This window comes from Bos mutus, chromosome 5, assembly GCF_027580195.1.
Source record: "Bos mutus isolate GX-2022 chromosome 5, NWIPB_WYAK_1.1, whole genome shotgun sequence".
Lineage (NCBI taxonomy): Eukaryota > Metazoa > Chordata > Mammalia > Artiodactyla > Bovidae > Bos > Bos mutus.
In genome coordinates this window covers 63,110,884-63,130,409 of record NC_091621.1, presented here as the reverse complement: position 1 = coordinate 63,130,409, position 19,526 = coordinate 63,110,884, and the positions used below count along the sequence as shown (strand labels likewise).

General features: G+C 36.0%; 1 protein-coding gene across 7 annotated transcripts in view; it reads right to left on the bottom strand.

The window, feature by feature from the left end:
* PPP1R12A (protein phosphatase 1 regulatory subunit 12A) overlaps positions 1-19,526 on the bottom strand; it is a 166,954-nt gene that overhangs the window by 13,550 nt on the left and 133,878 nt on the right. For all 7 annotated transcript variants that reach the window (XM_070370969.1, XM_070370971.1, XM_070370968.1 and 4 more), the window contains 8 exons: positions 17,786-17,876; positions 16,483-16,677; positions 16,073-16,241; positions 13,161-13,282; positions 10,019-10,084; positions 3,787-3,803; positions 2,411-2,546; positions 19-123 (listed from right to left, as the gene is read on the bottom strand). In XM_070370969.1, the coding sequence (XP_070227070.1) occupies positions 19-123; positions 2,411-2,546; positions 3,787-3,803; positions 10,019-10,084; positions 13,161-13,282; positions 16,073-16,241; positions 16,483-16,677; positions 17,786-17,876 (901 nt within the window). The remainder of the gene's footprint in view (positions 1-18; positions 124-2,410; positions 2,547-3,786; positions 3,804-10,018; positions 10,085-13,160; positions 13,283-16,072; positions 16,242-16,482; positions 16,678-17,785; positions 17,877-19,526) is intronic.

Genomic DNA, 19,526 nt, shown 5'->3' with positions numbered 1-19,526 from the left:
GAGAAAAAATGTACAAACCTGGGTGGCTTTTTCCAATTGTAATTTAAGATCTGTCAGTTCCATATTTGTATCATGGAGCTGCGCTTTCAGCTTTTCATTTTCAGCTAGAATTTGTTCATAAAGCTATGCAAATTAGGGGAGAAGAACAAATTACTTTTCTGCTTTCTTATTATTTTAAGATTTCCCAATGATCACTTTGCAATATTAAAACAGGAAGATTGATATAACATATGAGTTATTAAATAAATACATTAAATATATTATATTTAAATGCTTTGTGGTCTCAAGGCAGAAACTTTTGGTTATGCAGGCGTTTTTGTCCCACATGAATTCCTCAAAAACTAGTTCCAGTATTTAAAACTTATACCTAAACTGAAAACCATGACTTTTCAATTTCCATTAAAAAAACTCAGTTATCTGATAAAGAGGGACCACATACCTATGCAGTGACCACAGCTGAGGTTATAAAGAGCCACTGTTATCTTTATTTGGGGTCTGTGAGCTTTTCTGCCTATCATTCCCTCTTTAATTTCTGACACTGAGATGGAGCATCAGTGGCATTTATCATTATACCTGTATTATTTTTACTAAAGTTAAAAGGAAAGTGAATGATTTCTTGAATATTTTCTTAACACCTGAATCTACTACTTATTTTTCCCTCATCTCTAATATTACAACCACAGATGGCTACATTTATCTCTTACCTAGACATTTCCATTATTAGAATTGCTCTCTTGACCTCCTTCTAATCTACTTTATACAAAGCAGCAAGTTAAATTTTCAAAATAACAATCTCTACCAGCCACACGAAAAATTTAATTACTTCAATACATTATGTACCCTCCCACCATCATGCTGGTCTATGTGCTTGCAATTCCATCTGAAACATCTTTTCTCCCATTTTGCCAGTTGACTACTAATTGTCTTGCTGTTCTTGGCTGAAGTTTTACTTTTTTTGTTAAAAATTAATTTTTTTTCCTAAAAATTGAAGGATAGTTTCTTTACAGAATTGTGTTAGTTTCTGCCAAATATCAACATGAATCAGCCATAGTTATAAATATGTCCCCTCCCTCCTGAATTTCCCTCCCACCTTCCTCCCCGCCCCACCCCTCTAGGTTGTTACAGAGCCCCTTTTCAGTTCCCTGAGCCATACGGCAGATTCCCTTTGGCTGTCTATTTTACATATGGTGATGTAAGCTTCCATGTCTCTCTCCATGCGTCCCACCCTCTCCTTCTTCCCCCACCCCCCCCACCAAGTCCAAAAGTCTGCTCTCTAGGTCTATGTCTCCAATGCTGCCCTGCAAATAATTTCATCAGTACCGTCCTTCTAGACCCCAAATGCATAAATGCTTAATATGAAATAACTGTTTTTGTCTTTCTGACTTATTTCACTCTGTATAATCGGCTCTAGCTTCATCCACTTCATTAAAACCGACTAAAATGCATTCCCTTTTATGGCTGAGTAATATTCCATTATATGTATGTACCACAGAAATCTACCCTCAGACCCTGTCACTTCTTTGCTATATACTTTTATAAAATTGTGTCTTTACTTCAGGATTATGGTTTCAAATTTAGAAATTATCCATTGATGTGTATGATTATATGATAAAGTTTGTCTGCCTACTCCATGGAAGGTACTCATAAGAGCAGGGACAGTATCTCCATCTCCACTGGCCACAAGTAGAACTTCACTACTGAGTACACTTCAGTGTTCAGTTCTTTACTGAATGAATGACTGAATCTTATTCCTAACATAAGCTGACCTCTATCTTCCTTCTGTTGACTTTACTTTCTTAATGGGCAATTAAGATAGCTGCCAAGTATCTCAGACATGTACAATTACTACAAACCTTCCTTTTCCTCCAACAAACTTCATTAGGTTTATTCAAAGTTTGTAATATGAAGAATCTTGATCTTAAGAATTCTAGATTGCTTTGTTTCCAGGACTTATTTCTTAATTAGTTTCATCCTTAATAGCACTTGTACTATTTTAAGTTTTCAGTTACCTAGGAAATACTATATCCTCCTGGGAAAAGCCATATTCTTTGTTTGGCTGCTTCCCGTTAACAAATACAGAAAAGATAGCTTGCTCTCTCACACGCACACACACGTACCCTACCCCCTCTACTCCAAATCTACTCACTGTCCCCTTTCAGCTCAACCACAGTACCACAGTACTGGCCTGAGAAACTTCAATGCACAGGTAGTCCTGGTTACTTTCCCCTTTCCTTTAAAAAGGCAAACAAATAGCTATTTATATTCTACTTACCATGAATTGCCAAAAACTGAAAAATTCAAGTCATTTAAGAAAGTGATTTCATTATGAGTTTCCAGGAGTAATATCCAAACACAAAAATCTCAACAAAGAGATTATTTTTAATTAAATATAACTGAATAACCCAAGTACCTTTTTAAAGTCAGTTGAATCATCCTTTTCTAGCCTGCTACTGTAAGGTTTTCTTTCTTCTGAGTAACTGTATGATCCAGAGCGACCCAGCAAGGAATCGTATCGATCACTAGCTGATGTAGAACTGATTTCATATCTTCAAAAGATGAGTTTCAGTCAAAATCTTTATTATAGGCTTTCACAACTTACATTAACATGCATCCTAGTATTTTAACTAGATATTCCAAAATAGTAGATAATATTCTCCTTTATCGGTTATCTAATCAACTTTCATGATATGTAATAAATAAAAGGGAAGTTATTTTATTCCCCTTCCATTGTTTGAGAAGGAGGTTCAAAAATCTCTATATCTCTTCTGTTGTTTGAGAAGGAGGTTCAAAAATCTCTATATCTGAAAGTCAAAACTGGTTTTACATCATGATAAATTATTTCAACAATTTTAAATCATATTTTTTTTCACATTTTAACATCTCTGAAATCAGAACAGGGCTTACAACTGATGTGTATTACAGTTTAATTGGTAGTACTTTTCTTTTAAGTGGCATATGAATGTATTTTAAAATTAGTAACATTGTAGATGATGAACTAACTAGAGTCTTTCCAGAGTAATAAACAGACAGTACTATACCATTTTATATAGGGGATTTGCGCATCTGTGGATTTTGAAATACACTGCATTGGGTGGGTGGGGTAAGTTCCTGGAACCAAATCCTCGGAGATAGTAAGAGATAACAGAAATAGGTTTGTCCTAAAGAAGAACATATCTCTTTTGAAGATGAGGATCTTCTTATCTGGTTCTGAATTTGTTTTTTTTCTGATAAATGCTAATGCCTCCACATTTCAATTCAAAAGAATCATCAGAATATAAAAATTTGTCCTTGGTTTTACAAGGCTTTGGTTAACAATTATTGGTAAGAGAAGAGGAATAGAAATTAGATTCAAGTGGTTGAGGTTCTCTGAAAAAAATGAACAATTTGAGCTAGATGACACTTTTTAAAAGTGTCTTCACTGGCTTTTTCTTTCTTAATATGAAGCAGGGATAAGGGAGAAGAGTCTAAGTACCTGATGAAATAAATTTCTGGTGGATTTCATTGGCTTCTAATGTGAATAATGAGATGGTCAATGTTGAAGTAACTTAGGAAGCTTAAGAAAACTATAACTGTTGGAAAGATTTGAGAAAAAAATCTTCCCTAGCAACTTACTATGACAATTGATGAAGAAAGTTATTAACACTTATCAGGTCATCTAAATATCTATAGATTTTTTATTACTAAAATAACTCTATCAACTTAAAAAATTTATCAATACCTAGCAACATATTTTTAGAAAGGATAAAATGAGAAAAAGATCAATAAAAAAACACAAGTAAAACGTACCTAGAAATGGAATCCGTCTAAAAAGAGAAAAACATAAGGGTAACTAAATTTTTATGCTTTCATTTAAGTAACTCACTGATTAATCAAGAAAATTTAACTTCAATATTATTTTCATATTAATACATATTTAATCTATGCACTTTAACATCAATGTGGTTGTTTTACAAAGAAATTCTAGAACAGAGTCACCGTAAATTTCTAATTGTCCAATACTATACAATTACATTTTCCAATTTAAAGTCATATTTTGTGAATTTCTACAAATGACACTATAATTAGGAGGGGAAAAAAAGAAAGACTAAGACACATACCCATTATTACAATTCACTTAGCAGGAGAAAGTAACATATTTACGTTACAAAATGCACGTTTATTATGTGACATCTCAAAGCAACTATCTTTCCCATTTTTCTGTTTTTGAGGTAGTAACAGGACAGACCAACAAATGAATACTAAAGTATTTGATGTACAACAGTATATACATATTTTGTTTACAATTCATTTTCTGGAAATCCAGCTATACATTCCTCCAAACTTTAGCAATGAGGGTATAGGAAACTATGATTAATTTTCTCAAGGAAGTGGTATGCTATACTGACACTCCAAAACTCTTCTTAATGTAAATGGTGAAACGATTACTAGGATAAAATAGTCTCATTGGAGTCAAAGACGTTTTTCGGGGATTAGCATCTTTAGCTCTTTCCATTGGAACACTGAATCTATAATTTCCTATAAAGTAACTATTCAGAAATGGCTTGTTTAATTTCTGAATTTTAGATATTTGAATTTTCCCATTATATTTACCTTTAAATGTGCTGTGAAATCACTGGCTTCCTTTGGAACTGTTTGAGCCTCATTCAGATTAAAAATGTCTTACTAAAGTATATTTAAGTTTCCTTTGCAAAACCAATTTTGTACTTGCTGCCCATGTTTTATGTAATGCTTTACTTTATTGATTTATTCTTTAATTTTATAGTAATTAACAATTTTGAAGTTAAATTTCAATTTTCACAATATAATTCAAATCCATAAGCTGCTGAAAGAATAGATTTTGAAAGTTCCTATCACAAGAAAATAATTATATCTATGTGTATATGTGTGGTAATGGATGTTTATTGTACTAAACATTTCACAATACACAAATATGGAATAATAACATGCACAATTTTTATATATCAATTGTATCTCAAATAAAGAAAGCAGAAGCAAACAAAAAGATTATTTATTCAAATTCTGGAAAATATCCACATGTGAAATAAAATGTATACATATCAAACGAAAACATCACATCTCGCCTCAGTGTGAACTCTGGTTCACTGGTTTAACTTAATTTTAAGAATAAATAAAAACTTCCAGTAGTCGCAGACATCACTCAAATTCTATTTTTTTGTCTTTAAAAGTCATGGTGCTATTACTGATTATGTTACATATATATTTGTTTTTGGCCATGCTGTGTGGCATGCAGGATCTGAGTTCCCCAAGCAGGGATGGAACCCATGCCTCCTGCAGTGATAGTTTGGAGTCCTAACCACTAGACTGCCAGGGAATTCCTGCTGCTGTTGCTAAGTCGCTTCAGTCGTGTCTGACTCTGTGCGACCCCATAGATGGCAGCCCACCAGGCTCCCCCGTCCCTGGGATTCTCCAGACAAGAATACTGGAGTGGGTTGCCATTTCCTTCTCCAATGCATGAAAGTGAAAAGTGAAAGTGAAGTCGCTCAGTTGTGTCTGACTCTTAGCGACCCCATGGACTGTAGCCCACCAGGCTTCTCCATCCATGGGATTTTCCAGGCGAGAGTACTGGAGTGGGGTGCCATTGAAATTTTAGTTAAAAGCACATAAAGCAAAAAACTATCCAAGTCACTTTTAAGAGTATAGTTTAGTAGCGCTAACTATATTCACACTGCTGTGTAACAGCTCTCTACAACTTTTTTCATCTTGCAAAACTGTAATTTTATACCCACTAAACAAATCTCTGCAACTCCAATACTTTGGCCACCTCATGTGAAGAGTTGACTCATTGGAAAAGACCCTGATGATGGGAGGGATCGGGGGCAGGAGGAGAAGGGGACGACAGAGGATGAGATGGCTGGATGGCATCACTGACTCGATGGACATGAGTCTCAGTGAACTCCAGGAGTTGGTGATGGACAGGGAGGCCTGGCGTGCTGCAATTCATGGGGTCACAAAGAGTGAGACACGACTGAGCGACTGAACTGAACTGAAACAAATCTCTATACCCTCCTACCCCCAGCTCCTGGCAACTACAATTCTATTCTTTGTTACACATGAGTTTGAATACTTTGGTGAGAGCACAAGCGTTGTCAGTTGTGTCGGACTCGGACTCTTTGACCCCATCGACTATAGCCCACCAGACTCCTCTGTACATGGAATTCTCCAGGCAAGAATGCTGGAGTGGGCTGCCATTCCCCTTTCCAGGGGATCTTCCCTACCCTGGGAGATCGAACCTGGGTCTCCAGCATTGCAGACAGATTCTTTACTGTCCGAGCCAACAGGGAAGCCCGTGGAATCATACAGAAGGTGCTTTTTGGTGACCTGTTTATTTCACTTAGCATAATGTCCTTGTGACTCCCTGTGTTTTTTTTTTCCCCCTTGTGGTTTAAAATTGTTTTTCTGAGGTAAAAATATCCTTTAAGTTTTTCTGACTGCAATACCATAAGATCATATACCATACTATAACAAAGTTCCTCTATAATTCCCCATCTCTCAAATGCTCTAGATAACTACTTTTAATCTTTTCTGTATACAAAACTATGTGACCACATAAATATCTATCCATACAAATACATTTAATCTATTCCCAACTAATAGACATTCTGAAAGTTTTTAATATTTTGCTTCAAAAGCCATGCTACTATCAACACTTTAGACTTATTTTTGCACACGTAAGTCACTTCACTGGAAATAAATGTCTTGAAGTGTAACTGAAAAGCAAAGAGGCATGAACTTTTTCTGAAAGGTTCAGATTTGTGTTGCTCAACTGATCTCTCAAGAAAATGAATTTATTATAGCCCCAAAGTGTTATATGAAAATGCCTATTTCAAAACTAAATATGACCAACCTGAGCATTATTAACCTTTGTCGATTTCACTTTGGTATTAATTATTATGTCTTTGGTTATTAATGAGAGTAAATATATTTTAAGCTTATTGGCCATTTATATTTCTTCTTTTGTTATGTTTATAAATTTCATGGATTCTGCTCCCAATTTTTTTTAACCGTGTCTTTTAAACAGTACAAATATTGATCTTTTAAATGCTATAAAAGAGGGCTGCTGCTGCTAAGTCACTTCAGTCGTATCCGACTCTGTGTGACCCCATAGACAGCAGCCAACCAGGCTCCCCCGTCCCTGGGATTCTCCAGGCAAGAACACTGGAGTGGGTTGCCATTTCCTTCTCCAATGCATGAAAGTGAAAAGTGAAAGTCAAGTCGCTCAGTCGTGTCCGACTCTTCGTGACCCCATGGACTGCAGCCTACCAGGCTCCTCCATCCATGGGATTTTCCAGGCAAAGTACTGGAGTGGGGTGCCATTGCCTTCTCCAATAAAAGAGGGCTACACTATTTAAAGTGAGCAAATGTGTCTCAATTTTAATAAGGATGTCTTTTTTGCAATTTTCTAGCTTTTCCTGTTTAAACAATCAAATCTATTAATCCTTTCTTCATAGTTTCTTGCCATGCTTATTTAAATTTTTGACCTATTACTAATGTTCTTCACATGGTAGAAGTTTTACCATCCTATAATGAAAGCAAATCATAATAGCCTAAGCAACAGAAGCCCCATTTATGGAATAATGAACCACACTATGATAAAGTAATTCAAGTTTTCTGGATCCAATTTTATCTTAATTTGTTAAAAATTTATATCCTGAAGTAGTTTCAAAGGCAATTCAAAAAATTTAACAACTTTCTGGTTAACTTAAAGTTTACTTTTCTTTGAAGCAAAAAAGTATATGCCACAGAGTCATTTTTTCAATTTGGTGAACTTGGATTCTATAAACTGAGTAAAAGTTTTGTTATAAAACACTTCTGAGGTAGTGATAACACTATTTCAAAAATACACAGAATTGGGTTGATCATACTTTTTCACAGAAAAACAAGGGCTGACACTATAAATTTTCATAAGAGAGCAACTCTCTTTGGTGGAAGCACTTTTGCAGTCCATTGTAGAGGACACTACAAGTTTCTGTCCTCACCTCCCCCCTTGCTCTCATGGTGCAGCGGTCACTGAGTTTAGGTGAGTGGCACGCAGCCCATATTCACAGCGAAACCGCTGAACTATCTCAGTGGCGGGCCTCATCTGGCCTAAACTAATGATCATAGTTCCAGTCCTATGTTGTAAAGCAGCCTGAGGATGAAGCTGATATAGAGGGTTGTGAAATATAATTGACATACAGTAAATTATCTTTGTTTAATCTAGTTCAAGCTGGGTTTTGGGTTGCTTGGAACTGAAAAAATGTTAGCACAAAGCAAGATCTAAATAATGCTCTATTTAAAATGAACAAAAACTATTTAAATTGTTTGGAACTAAGAAATTTTTGTCATAAAAACAATATTCTATTAAATGTATCTCATATATAATTTTAACGATAAGACTTGAATATAACACATATCAACATGCTTCAAAACCACAAGCTTGGAAGCCAGAACATCTTTCGCCTCCTACCCCAGCCTGGTGGGACGAGGGATCTGTGTGATATGGCGGTGAGAAGTGTCAGCTGGAGATGGTTTACTAATTCCCTTGCTCTTGCTTATCTGTCCACTGTTTCTCCTTGAAAGATGAGAATTCATAGGCTATCACTGGGCAAGGAAGATGATGGACAAGTTTACAGAAAATAATAAACAAGAGACATAGCTGAATGGGGAAGTGCTGACAACTGACAGGCAAAGGGTTTAAAAATGACAAAACTTGGCCTGCAAAAAATTCACCCTTGGAAGTAATTGATTCAACTTGTCTGGCTACCTAAAGAGAAAATAAAGGTACCTTGTGGGTCAAAATACACAAACTTGTCCCTAAGAGTAATGTCCACAGTCACCTAGTACAGGGAACCAACTTCTGGTCACTTCACATTATTGTCAATCCCAACAACTAAAAGTAATCTTAACAGCTTTATGTAGCAATGTCAAAATGAAGAAAATATGACCAGAATGCCGTTTCAGGCTGGATGCTTGAATTTAAAACATTAAGACTAACTCATATTGTACCATCTACTCCTATGTAAACAAAGTTCTTCCATGTATGTCAGCTGTGTGCAGAGGCAAACAACAGAGAACAGAAGGGGAAAAAACTAGTGGGAAGAAACTTTGGTCATTTGATAGCTATGCAGTCTCATCAATCAAACTTGCCTTCATTTCTTTAATCAGTACTGGGGTTGGAGGGCAGGGAACCTTTTCCTGAAGATTAATGGAAAGATCAGCAGTGATAATGAATGTAAAAGTTGTTTAGAGACACGAAATTTCTAAACAAATGTAAAGAAAGTTAAAATGACCTATTATCTTCTCCAGAATATAATCCTGCCGTTTACAAAACTAAACTCCGGGTCTGGTAAGGTATGCACTACTTCTGGATAGCCTTTAGATACTTTTCTTTGGTCAAAGGTGTAACAGGTAGGCTTGCTTAAAGGCAAAAAGTGAAAATAGCATTCAGCGTGTTTTGCAGCAAGCCATTATAGAGGCAGAACACATTAAGAGGGGCACCTCCAAGCTCCTTCCTGGGAACTACACTCAGTTTAAGCTGCCATAGCTTTTGACTGTGTGCACTGCAATTTATCTCAATTTACCTCATGCAACCATTAGCAAGATGTATTGTAAGGTAATTCCCTCTTTGCCTTATGTGGCTTACAAAAGATTACTGAACACTCTACTTTTGGATAGCGTGGAAACCTGTTTTCTCGGTTTTTTCTTTTCAACCTTGAAGGCTAACATACATACAATAAACTAGACCCACTTAGAGTATACAGTTGATGAGTTTTGACAGTTGTGTATATCCCAAAAAACCCTCTACGATCAGGATCTAAAGTATTCCCAATGTCTCTGAAATACTCTTTGTGCCCCTTTCCAGTCCCCCACACCCAATTTCAGAAAACCACTGATGGACTATCCCCAGCATGCAGGTACAGTGTACAGTAACTGTCTTACATGAATATATATAAACAAAAGTAAAATGTAATCCTTAAAAATACAAATATTTCTAAATACAGAAAATAATGCTAATTACCTGAACTTCTTTCTTATTGGATCCCTCCTCTGTATCAGATTGTTGTTCTTGTTCATTTTCATCACTCTAAAATAGATTATCAATTTATTTTAGAAAAGTAAAGATAATTTTGAAACAGTTAATATTTAAATATATTAAGGCTTTTCTAATTTAAAATGACTTGGGAAAACATAACAGGAAATGGATCAAAAGGAAAACTGGTTTTTAAGTGGGAATTTTTCTACCCCGTTTACAGGAAGCCTGTTTTATCTACATAGTGCAATCTAATTAGGTTAGCATATATAATCTACCTAACATTCTGATTTTAAAAACACATTCATACTGGGGATGAGGATGCTGGAGGTTTAATGTGAAAATATGATACTCAATTTTATATTGTGATGTTATTGCATGTACTTTAATAGTCAAAACAGATACTATTTAGCTGTCCAAATATAATGAGGCAGCAAAAATAGGAAACATTATCTTAAGTAAGAAAAGCTCCATTCTATAAGCGTGGTAAGATTTATATACAATCCTATTATGCTTAGGTAGTTTAGCTATCTAGCAATTTCTTGGGAATTTATAGCACACCAAATAGAAAACACAAGGCTTGGTAGGCTAAAAGTCTAGACTCTCAGCCAATGGGAATGTTCTATTAGAAAGCTGAAAAACTCAATAAGCCTTAAAGGACTGAAAGAAAAGGGAAATACACAATCAACGCATCTGGCTCAGGCTCACTATAAAAATCGCACAGGTTTTAAGATTAAATCATCCTATTTCAGACTGGTATAGCTATTTTCAGCTCTGTGAGTTAGGGTAAATTTAATAAAGAAAATTCTGAGTCATAGTTACCTCATCCATAAAGTGGGGATAAAAACCTCACAGAATTGTCCTAAGGGTTATAGAGGATCTTTATACAACTCATCATGTGGTTTCTAGCAAAAATGGTATTTGAAGTTACTAAGCAAACAGGAGCAATCAATGCTGCTACTACTAGCATTATTTAATAATATAAATGTATTAATTCCACAATATGAACTGGTTGTCTTTATGCATTACTGTTTCACGGAAGAACACAGGAACTGAAAACTTTAAAAATGGGGAGGCTCAGAAGTCTTGAAAAGTGGTAACTAAGAAAAAAAAAAAAAAAAGGAAACCTAGTAATAACTTGCCTAACCATATACCACCCTTTCTTTGACAGAGCCGTTTTTGTATACTGTTTGATACAGGTTCAATCAAAAGGCTATGGAAAGGAAAGGATATCTGTGCTGATGGTTGATTAGAACACAATTCAACGCAAGGTCAAATTAAAAGGATGACTATTGCCTACAGAGATCTCAGGAACAATCATTATAATGCTAGTTATGTGTATGACTCTAGAAAGTGGAGTTTTGAAGGGAGAGCTGGTGCAAATAAAACTGGGGAAAAATAAATACTGTATAAAAAAGCTTTGCTTATTAAACACCTAATACATATAAGTTATTAAAAAGGTAAGAGTTTTTAAGTAGTAAGAGTTACTAAGATGCTAAGACTGACAGGCTTTATTATTATTATTATTAAAATATTACTGACCAATCAATTAAGATCAACCAGACATCACGTACTTCCTGACAAAGGAAAAAAACACCCTGCCAAGAGAATACTGAACCAGAATCTGATCATTTCTACACCTCAAATTACCAATTTATAGGAAACACAAAAAAAACTACATGAATGTGTTAAACTATACTTCAGGAATATAACCCAGTTCATTAAAAAATAATTGTAAGAAAAAAAGAGATGGAAGGAGTAACTGATTTTTTAAGAGAGACTTGAAAGAAAAAACTAATCATAATTTATGGTCCTTATTTGGATGCTAATCAAATCAGCAAAAAATAAAATTACAACAGACCATCTATGGCAATAGGAGTCAAAGTGAAAGTGAAGTCGCTCAGTCGTGTCTGACTCTTTGTGACCCTGAGGACTGTAGCCCATCAGGCTCCTCCATCCATGGGATTCTCCAGGCAAGAATACTGGAGTGGGTTGCCATTTCCTTCTCTAGGGGATCTTCCTGACCCAGGGATAAACCCAGGTCTCCTGCATTGCAGGCAGACACTTTAACCTCTGAGCCACCAGGGAAGCCTAAGTGATAAAGAATCTGTCTGCAATGAAGGAGACTGGGGTTCAATCCCCGGGTTGGGAAGATCCCTAGGAGAAGGAAATGGCAACCCACTCCAGTACTCCTGCCCGGAGAATCCCATGATCAGAGGAGCCTGGCAGGCCACAGTCCATGAGGTCGCAAGAGTTGGACTCGAATTAGCGACTAAACCACCACCACAGGCCTGTGTAAATGGACAGATGATACGCCCATGAGGTCAGGTGGACAATTAGGTCTTTCCAGGCAGTATGAGTCAGGAGGACATTAAAAGTGACTGTCTATTCAGTATTAAGGATTTATTGTCAATTTATTTAAAATAAACATGATCATGGTATTATGATCACTCATTAAAAGATAGTATTTATGGTTACTTATATTACTTTTAAAAAATAAAATTTTAATATTTTAAAAAGGAGTCCTTATCTCTTGAAAGTTCATACTGAAATTTTTACATATGTAGTATTACTAAAATTTTCTTCAAATATAAATAATTGGGAGTTGGGAAAATGGAAGAGATTTAACTTAACAATGACCATCTGGGGTGGGATGATATACTTCTTTATGTTTAAACTTTTCTGCATTTTTTTTTTCCTGGGGGGGAAAAAAAGGATAAAAAAAAAAATCCCCCCAAATTAAATTAGTTTTGCCTTTCTGAGGTGCATGTTGTATTGAAATAGGATAAATTTCACATTAACTGTGTTATCCCATAGTTCTTCTTTCTCCTGCAAATGAATAGCAATGTCAGGCAAATAGAGATGAAGAAGAAAAAATTAAAATTTATAAGATTGCAGCCATTATTTTTTTATTCCAATACTGGGACAGTACTCTTGCTTGTAAGTAATGTCAGAAATCTGAGTAGTTGTTTATTCTTAAAAAGAAAACCTCTTCTGATTTAAATAACTAGCTTAAACACATAGTGATGACCTAAAGACTACATAAACTGAGGCATATCAGAAATTATTATTGTACATTCCTAGAAAGATTAAGCATATATCAAGTAGATATATTTTAATAAGTTCTCACATCTTGTGTCCAAAACGAAACTCCCGTAGATCTTCTTTTCTCTCTTGGTCGCCTTCGTTCTCTGATTGATTTAGGTTGTGATTTATCTTCCCCCTCTTTTTCTTCTTCTTTCTTTTCTCCCTCTGTTAAGGATTAAAATTAATCATATGGCAGCAATGCATCTTTAAACTATTTGCAAAGTAAATATGAAAACAATTCTAAGTCAACCTCTGTGAAAGTTTCTAAAGTTCTCTAATCAGAAATAATTTTTGCCCCCTCAGTGCTCCTGTAACACCTGGTTTAAACATGCCTGTGTCTCCCATTAGACACACTCTTGAAAATCAAGAATTTTAATTACTTCATTTTTCTAGTGCTTAAAACAAAAATTTTGCTTAAAAGACACATTTAATAATATCTATTGAAAAGAAAATAAATCAATCCTATGAAGAGAATGGGGCCCTAGTTATTAGTGTCTGACAGGAAAATAGTTCTCATGCCCAAACAGTCGCTAACAATGGAGCAGCTAGCGGGCACACACATCTATCAGCTCCTACTTCTGCCATTCCCAGTCCTCATGTGGCAGTAGAATCAATGCACCATTCACTGAATTTTCTTTTAGTATCTCAGAGCAAACCTTTTTTCCTGCCTTGGGAAAAAAGTATCTTTTATTAAAAACAAATCAATGTAAAATCTTCAAATTTGTTCCCTTCCTGGGATAGTTAAAATATCCTCAGACTTACATACTAGAAGAATATTAGAACCTCTGAATATGTTTTAAAAAGTAGACATATGGAGCAAAGTAATGCTAAAAATGATTGTGAAAAGGCTCTTGTGTCATTAGCAGGCTCCTTGTCTCCTTCTGTGAAGAAAAAGCAGCAAAAGAAACTCCAAAATTCTAGTATTAAGAGGGGTTTAATCTTTTCAGAATTAGTTTAGTGCAAAGGCCTCAAACTCCAAAACCAACAGTGGTCATCCAGGTTATATAAGAGTGTGTGTGTGTGGGGGGGGAGGGGGGGGCCTACTGTTTCTCAGCTCTAATCAACTGTTGATGTGAGAATTCAGATCCAGCGTTGCCGTATCTTCCAACTTTTCAAAAGAAGACAGAAATTTGAACTTTTATTTAAATATCCCTAATTTAAATTTTGGCTCAAAATTTTTATAATCATTACACAGGCCTCACACTCAGAGGTTTAAAGAACTGAAATATTTCAATGTCCAACAAAAGAACAGCCAGCTTGCAGTTGAAAAAAATTTAGTTTTCTGAAGCTTACTCCTATAGGACTACTGATATTATCATGACTAGTCACAATAAACTGGAAAATTCTGAAAGAGATGGGAATACCAGACCACCTGACCTGCCTCTTGAGAAACCTACAGTTAGAACTGGACATGGAACAACAGACTGGTTCCAAATAGGAAAAGGAGTTCATCAAGGCTGTATATTGTCACCCTGCTTATTTAACTTATATGCAGAGTACATCATGAGAAATGCTGGGCTGGAAGAAGCACAAGCTGGAATCAAGATTGCCGGGAGAAATATCAATAACCTCAGATATGCAGATGACACCACCCTTACGGCAGAAAGTGAAGAGGAACTAAAAAGCCTCTCAGTGAGAGTGAAAGAGGAGAGTGAAAAAGTTGCCTTAAAGCTCAACATTCAGAAAACGAAGATCATGGCATCTGGTCCCATCACTTCATGGCAAATAGACGGGGAAACAGTGGAAACAGTGACAGACTTTATTTTGGGGGGCTCCAAAATCACTGCAGATGGTGACTGCAGCCATGAAATTAAAAGACGCTTACTCCTTGGAAGAAAAGTTATGACCAACCTAGATAGCATATTCAAAAGCAGAGACGTTACTTTGACAACAAAGGTCCGTCTAGTCAAGGCTATGGTTTTTCCTGTGGTCATGTATGGATGTGGGAGTTGGACTGTGAAGAAAGCTGAGCACCGAAGAATTGATGCTTTTGGTTGGAGAAGACTCTTGAGAGTCCCTTGGACTGCAAGGAGATCCAACCAGTCCATTCTGAAGGAGATCAGCCCTGGGATTTCTTTGGAAGGAATGATACTAAAGCTGAAACTCCAGTACTTTGGCCACCTCATGTGAAGAGCTGACTCATTGGAAAAGACTCTGATGCTGGGAGGGACTGGGGGCAGGAGAAGGGGACGACAGAGGATGAGATGGCTGGATGGCATCACTGACTCGATGGACATGAGTCTGAGTGAACTCCAGGAGATGGTGATGGACAGGGAGGCCTGGCATGCTGCAATTCATGGGGTCACAAAGAGTCGGACACGACTGAGCGACTGAACTGAACTGAATACTATTTGATTTTGCTTTTAAAATATAAAATACCTACAATTGGAATACTTTTATTTAGCACCCATTTCTTAAAGTAGGAGTTAATCAGAGTTTATGTAGGAAGTTTATATGCAATAATAGGAAATGCTAATAGCATCAACATGCCAATACACAGCTGAAAAAGAAACCTATTTTTCAAGAAATAAGAATAGAAATAATTTTTTTGGCAAGGACTTTATATATATATGTTAAATGATTTTTGTTTAAAACAATTTCACAATAGTTAAAAGATATGATCTACATAATATGCAAGAAATGACTTGAAAGATTAATAAACTGTTCTTAGAAATAATCACCCCTCCAGTTTTTCTATACCAACTTCTATGCTGATCTACATAAAGATTTTTGAAGTCTTAGGCAATAAAGATACATGTATCAATGCCAGATCATACAATTTTCTGTTTTTATTTCCTACTTTTCTCATTCTCAACCATCATATTCTTTCTGGTTAGGTAGAATGAGTCCCAGTTTAGGATGTTGGCTCTTTTCTGTTAAACTATATTAATTAGGAAAAACCAACTCAAAGAATTATCTGAAGGAAACAAAGTGTTTTCGAATTTTCGTTCTTACCTCTTTCATTTTCCTTAGTTAATCCTCTGGAGTAAGCAGAAGTTATACCTACAAGACTATTTGGCCTGTTTAATTGACTTGAAGCATAAAGTGAACTGCTCATTGTAGAAAGTAAAGAGGAGGGAGTGGTTGAACTTGAAGTTGATACTGGTCTGTAGCGCTGATAAGCCTGTGAAAGGTGAAAATTAACACCCATTTGAAATATTAAACACAGATAAAAACATAAAATATTTAAGTTCATTTTAAAGGAAAAGTAATGTTCTACTCATGTCAAGATAATTAAGACTTCCAGTTAAAATCCTTATGAGTAATTTGCATGAGGTTTGTTAGTAAATAAATCTCTTACATTTTGAGAATCACGAGAACTACCCATGCCATATGACCTAGTTGTGTTGCTGGTATACTATTACCTCATCATATGTTCTGGAGTACTTTTGTTTATATTCATCTTCTCTAGATGTTTCTGATTCCTTCTTTTCTTCCTGCTTTTCTTTATCCTGTTTCTCTTTTTCCTCTTTTTCTTCATTTTCTTGTTCTCTGGTTCGGGTGGAACGACTCCTCCCTATTGTTTTTTCAGCTTCCTGAAGATCAGTCAATGTTACCCCCTGCACACAAAAAAAGATATGTTAAATTAAATATGAATGTATTAGAAGTCAAATATTCATGTTTAGAACTGGTCTGCAAATTTAAACAGAATTCCTACTTAGCAAGTCATACTCATTCTATGAAGAATCATCATGAGCAAGCACAATAGTATGTACTGGGAAAGAAATAAAATATATGCAAGAAATTGTCTCTTTATTAAAGAAATTAACAAAATAGCACAGGAACTGACCTTATGAATATAAATATTCGTAAGAAGTTCAAAGAAAGAAGGAAAAGCCAATATATACACTATTTATATATTAAAGTTACATGTATTGAGTTTTTATATATGTAGATGAACAAAGAGAAGATTTCAGTAGGGCGGTAATTTTTGAAGGTTAAGTCCCAAAAGGATGGGTTGAATTTTAAGACGTAAAGGTACAAACACATAAAAAACATGTTAAGATCCTATGAAATACACAGTTTAACTTGAAATGTAAGTAATGGTAAGGGTCAAATAGTTTAATCTGGACTTTGGAGCCCCTGAACTGCACGAAACAGAAGATAGAAAGAGATATAAGGGACATAATCAGAATGGCAAGGAGGTAAGAAGAAGATAATTAGCTGGAGTTGACATTTTTCTCATACTTGCACATCAGCTTTTTGAAATACCTAACATAAAATGCTTATTTCCCACCCCTTTCCAATACTCAGAATTATTTAATAATTATAAGACATTATATATGATTCATTTTTAACACTAATCAAATACTCTGAATCAGACACTATATTAGGAAGAGAAACATAAACACTCAGAGAGATATACAAAGGCATACAAAACATGCCTTAACAGTAATAGCCACATGTAATATCAGATGAAATGTAATTAGATAAAATGTAATATTAACAGCATGCTGCTGCTGCTGCTGCTAAGTCGCTTTAGTCGTGTCCGACTCTGTGCGACCCATAGACGGCATAGCCATATTTAAAAGGCTACAGCAGGATTACTAAAGCAACTTTTATATTTTAAGACTCATTCATACTATATACTGAGATCAATATTTGCACAAAATGTGAAAAGGGGAAACATAGTTCTGAACTTTTATATATTACACACATTACATATACCTGTGTTGATCTTCTAGACTGTCTTGCTTGTCTAGATCTTGCTTTTCTTTGGGATTCAGACTCTTCATCTCTAACAGGAGTGAGGTATGATCTACAGTAATAAATAAAAATCGTCAGTTGGAAATACATTACCTCTGAATGTAATCACACATGAATGTACATAAATGAAACATCTAAGTTTAGCATTTTAATGGATTTTAAAGAGTTATCAGAAAATGGTTAGACCCATTCTGAAATCCAACAATGCAGTTTGATAGTTTTTTAGACTGTAACTACTCATATTAACATATATTTAAAAAAATTTTTCCTATCCAGTTTTGTTTTCTCAAACTTGTAATATCATATCTCTTAGCTCCTTTCAACATCATCCTAGATAATACGTGAAGCTATAGACTGTCAATGTCTTTTTATGGTAACATCATTAGGACTGAATGCAGTTTGTAGGGTGTGAGGTGACTAGTGAAGAAGCACGACTCCCTGCACTGCTGTCATCCTGCACTGACTAAAAATCATACTTTTGTTCATACTTAAAGTTCTCTAAAACTTCAAGTACTGTCATGTATGAACTCCTTTAAAATCAGCATCTTACTCTTCAGTCACTGATTTTCTGATACAGAAAATAACATTTGGTATTATCTTCACTACATTTTACATTTTAAATCTAAGCCCAGCAGCGGTGGCTGCGCGGCAGGAGCTACTCCTCGTCCAAGGTCAGCGGCGGTGGCCGAGAGGAGCTACCCCATGTCCAAGGTAAGGAGCAGCAGCTGCTCTTTGCAGGAGAAGCTGTGAAGAGATACCCCACGTTCAAGGTAAGAGAAACCCAAGGAAGACAGTAGGCGCTGAGAGGACGTCAGAGGGCAGACAGACTGAAACCACATTCACAGACAACTAGCCAATCTGATCACACGGACCACAGCTTGTCTAACTCAGTGAAATTAAGCCGTGCCCTGTGGGGCCACCCAAGACGGACAGGTCATGGTGGAGAGGTCTGACAGAAAGTGGTCCAATGGAGAAGAGAATGGCAAACCACTTCAGTATTCTTGCCTTGAGAACCCCATGAATAGTATGAAAAGGCAAAAAGATAGAACACTGAAAGATGAACTCCCTGGGTCGGTAGGTGCCCAATATGCTACTGGAGATCAGTGGAGAAATAACTCCAGAAAGAATGAAGGGATGGAGCCAAAGCAAAAACAACACCCAGTTGTGGATGGGACTGGTGATAGAAGCAAGGTCCGATGCTGTAAAGAGCAATACTGCATAGGAACCTGGAATGTTAGGTCCATGAATCAAGGCAAATTGCAAGTGGTCAAACAGGAGACAGTAAGAGTGAACTTCAACATTCTAGGAATCAGTGAACTAAGATGGACTGGAATGGGTGAATTTAACTCAGATGACCATTATATCTACTACTGTGGGCAAGAATCCCTTAGAGGAAATGGGAGTAGCCATCATAGTCAACAAAGGAGTCTGAAATGCAGTACTTGGATGCAATCTCAAAAACAACAGAATTATCTCTGTTCATTTCCAAGGCAAACCATCCAATGTCACGGGAATCCAAGTCTGTGCCCCAACCAGTAACGCTGAAGAAGCTGAAGTTGAATGGTTCTACGTAGACCTACAAGACCTTTTAGAACTAACACCCCAAAAAGATGTCCTTTTCATGATAGGGGACTGGAGTGCAAAAGTAGGAAGTCAAGAAACACCTGGAGTAAGTGGCAAATTTGGCCTTGGAGTACAAAAT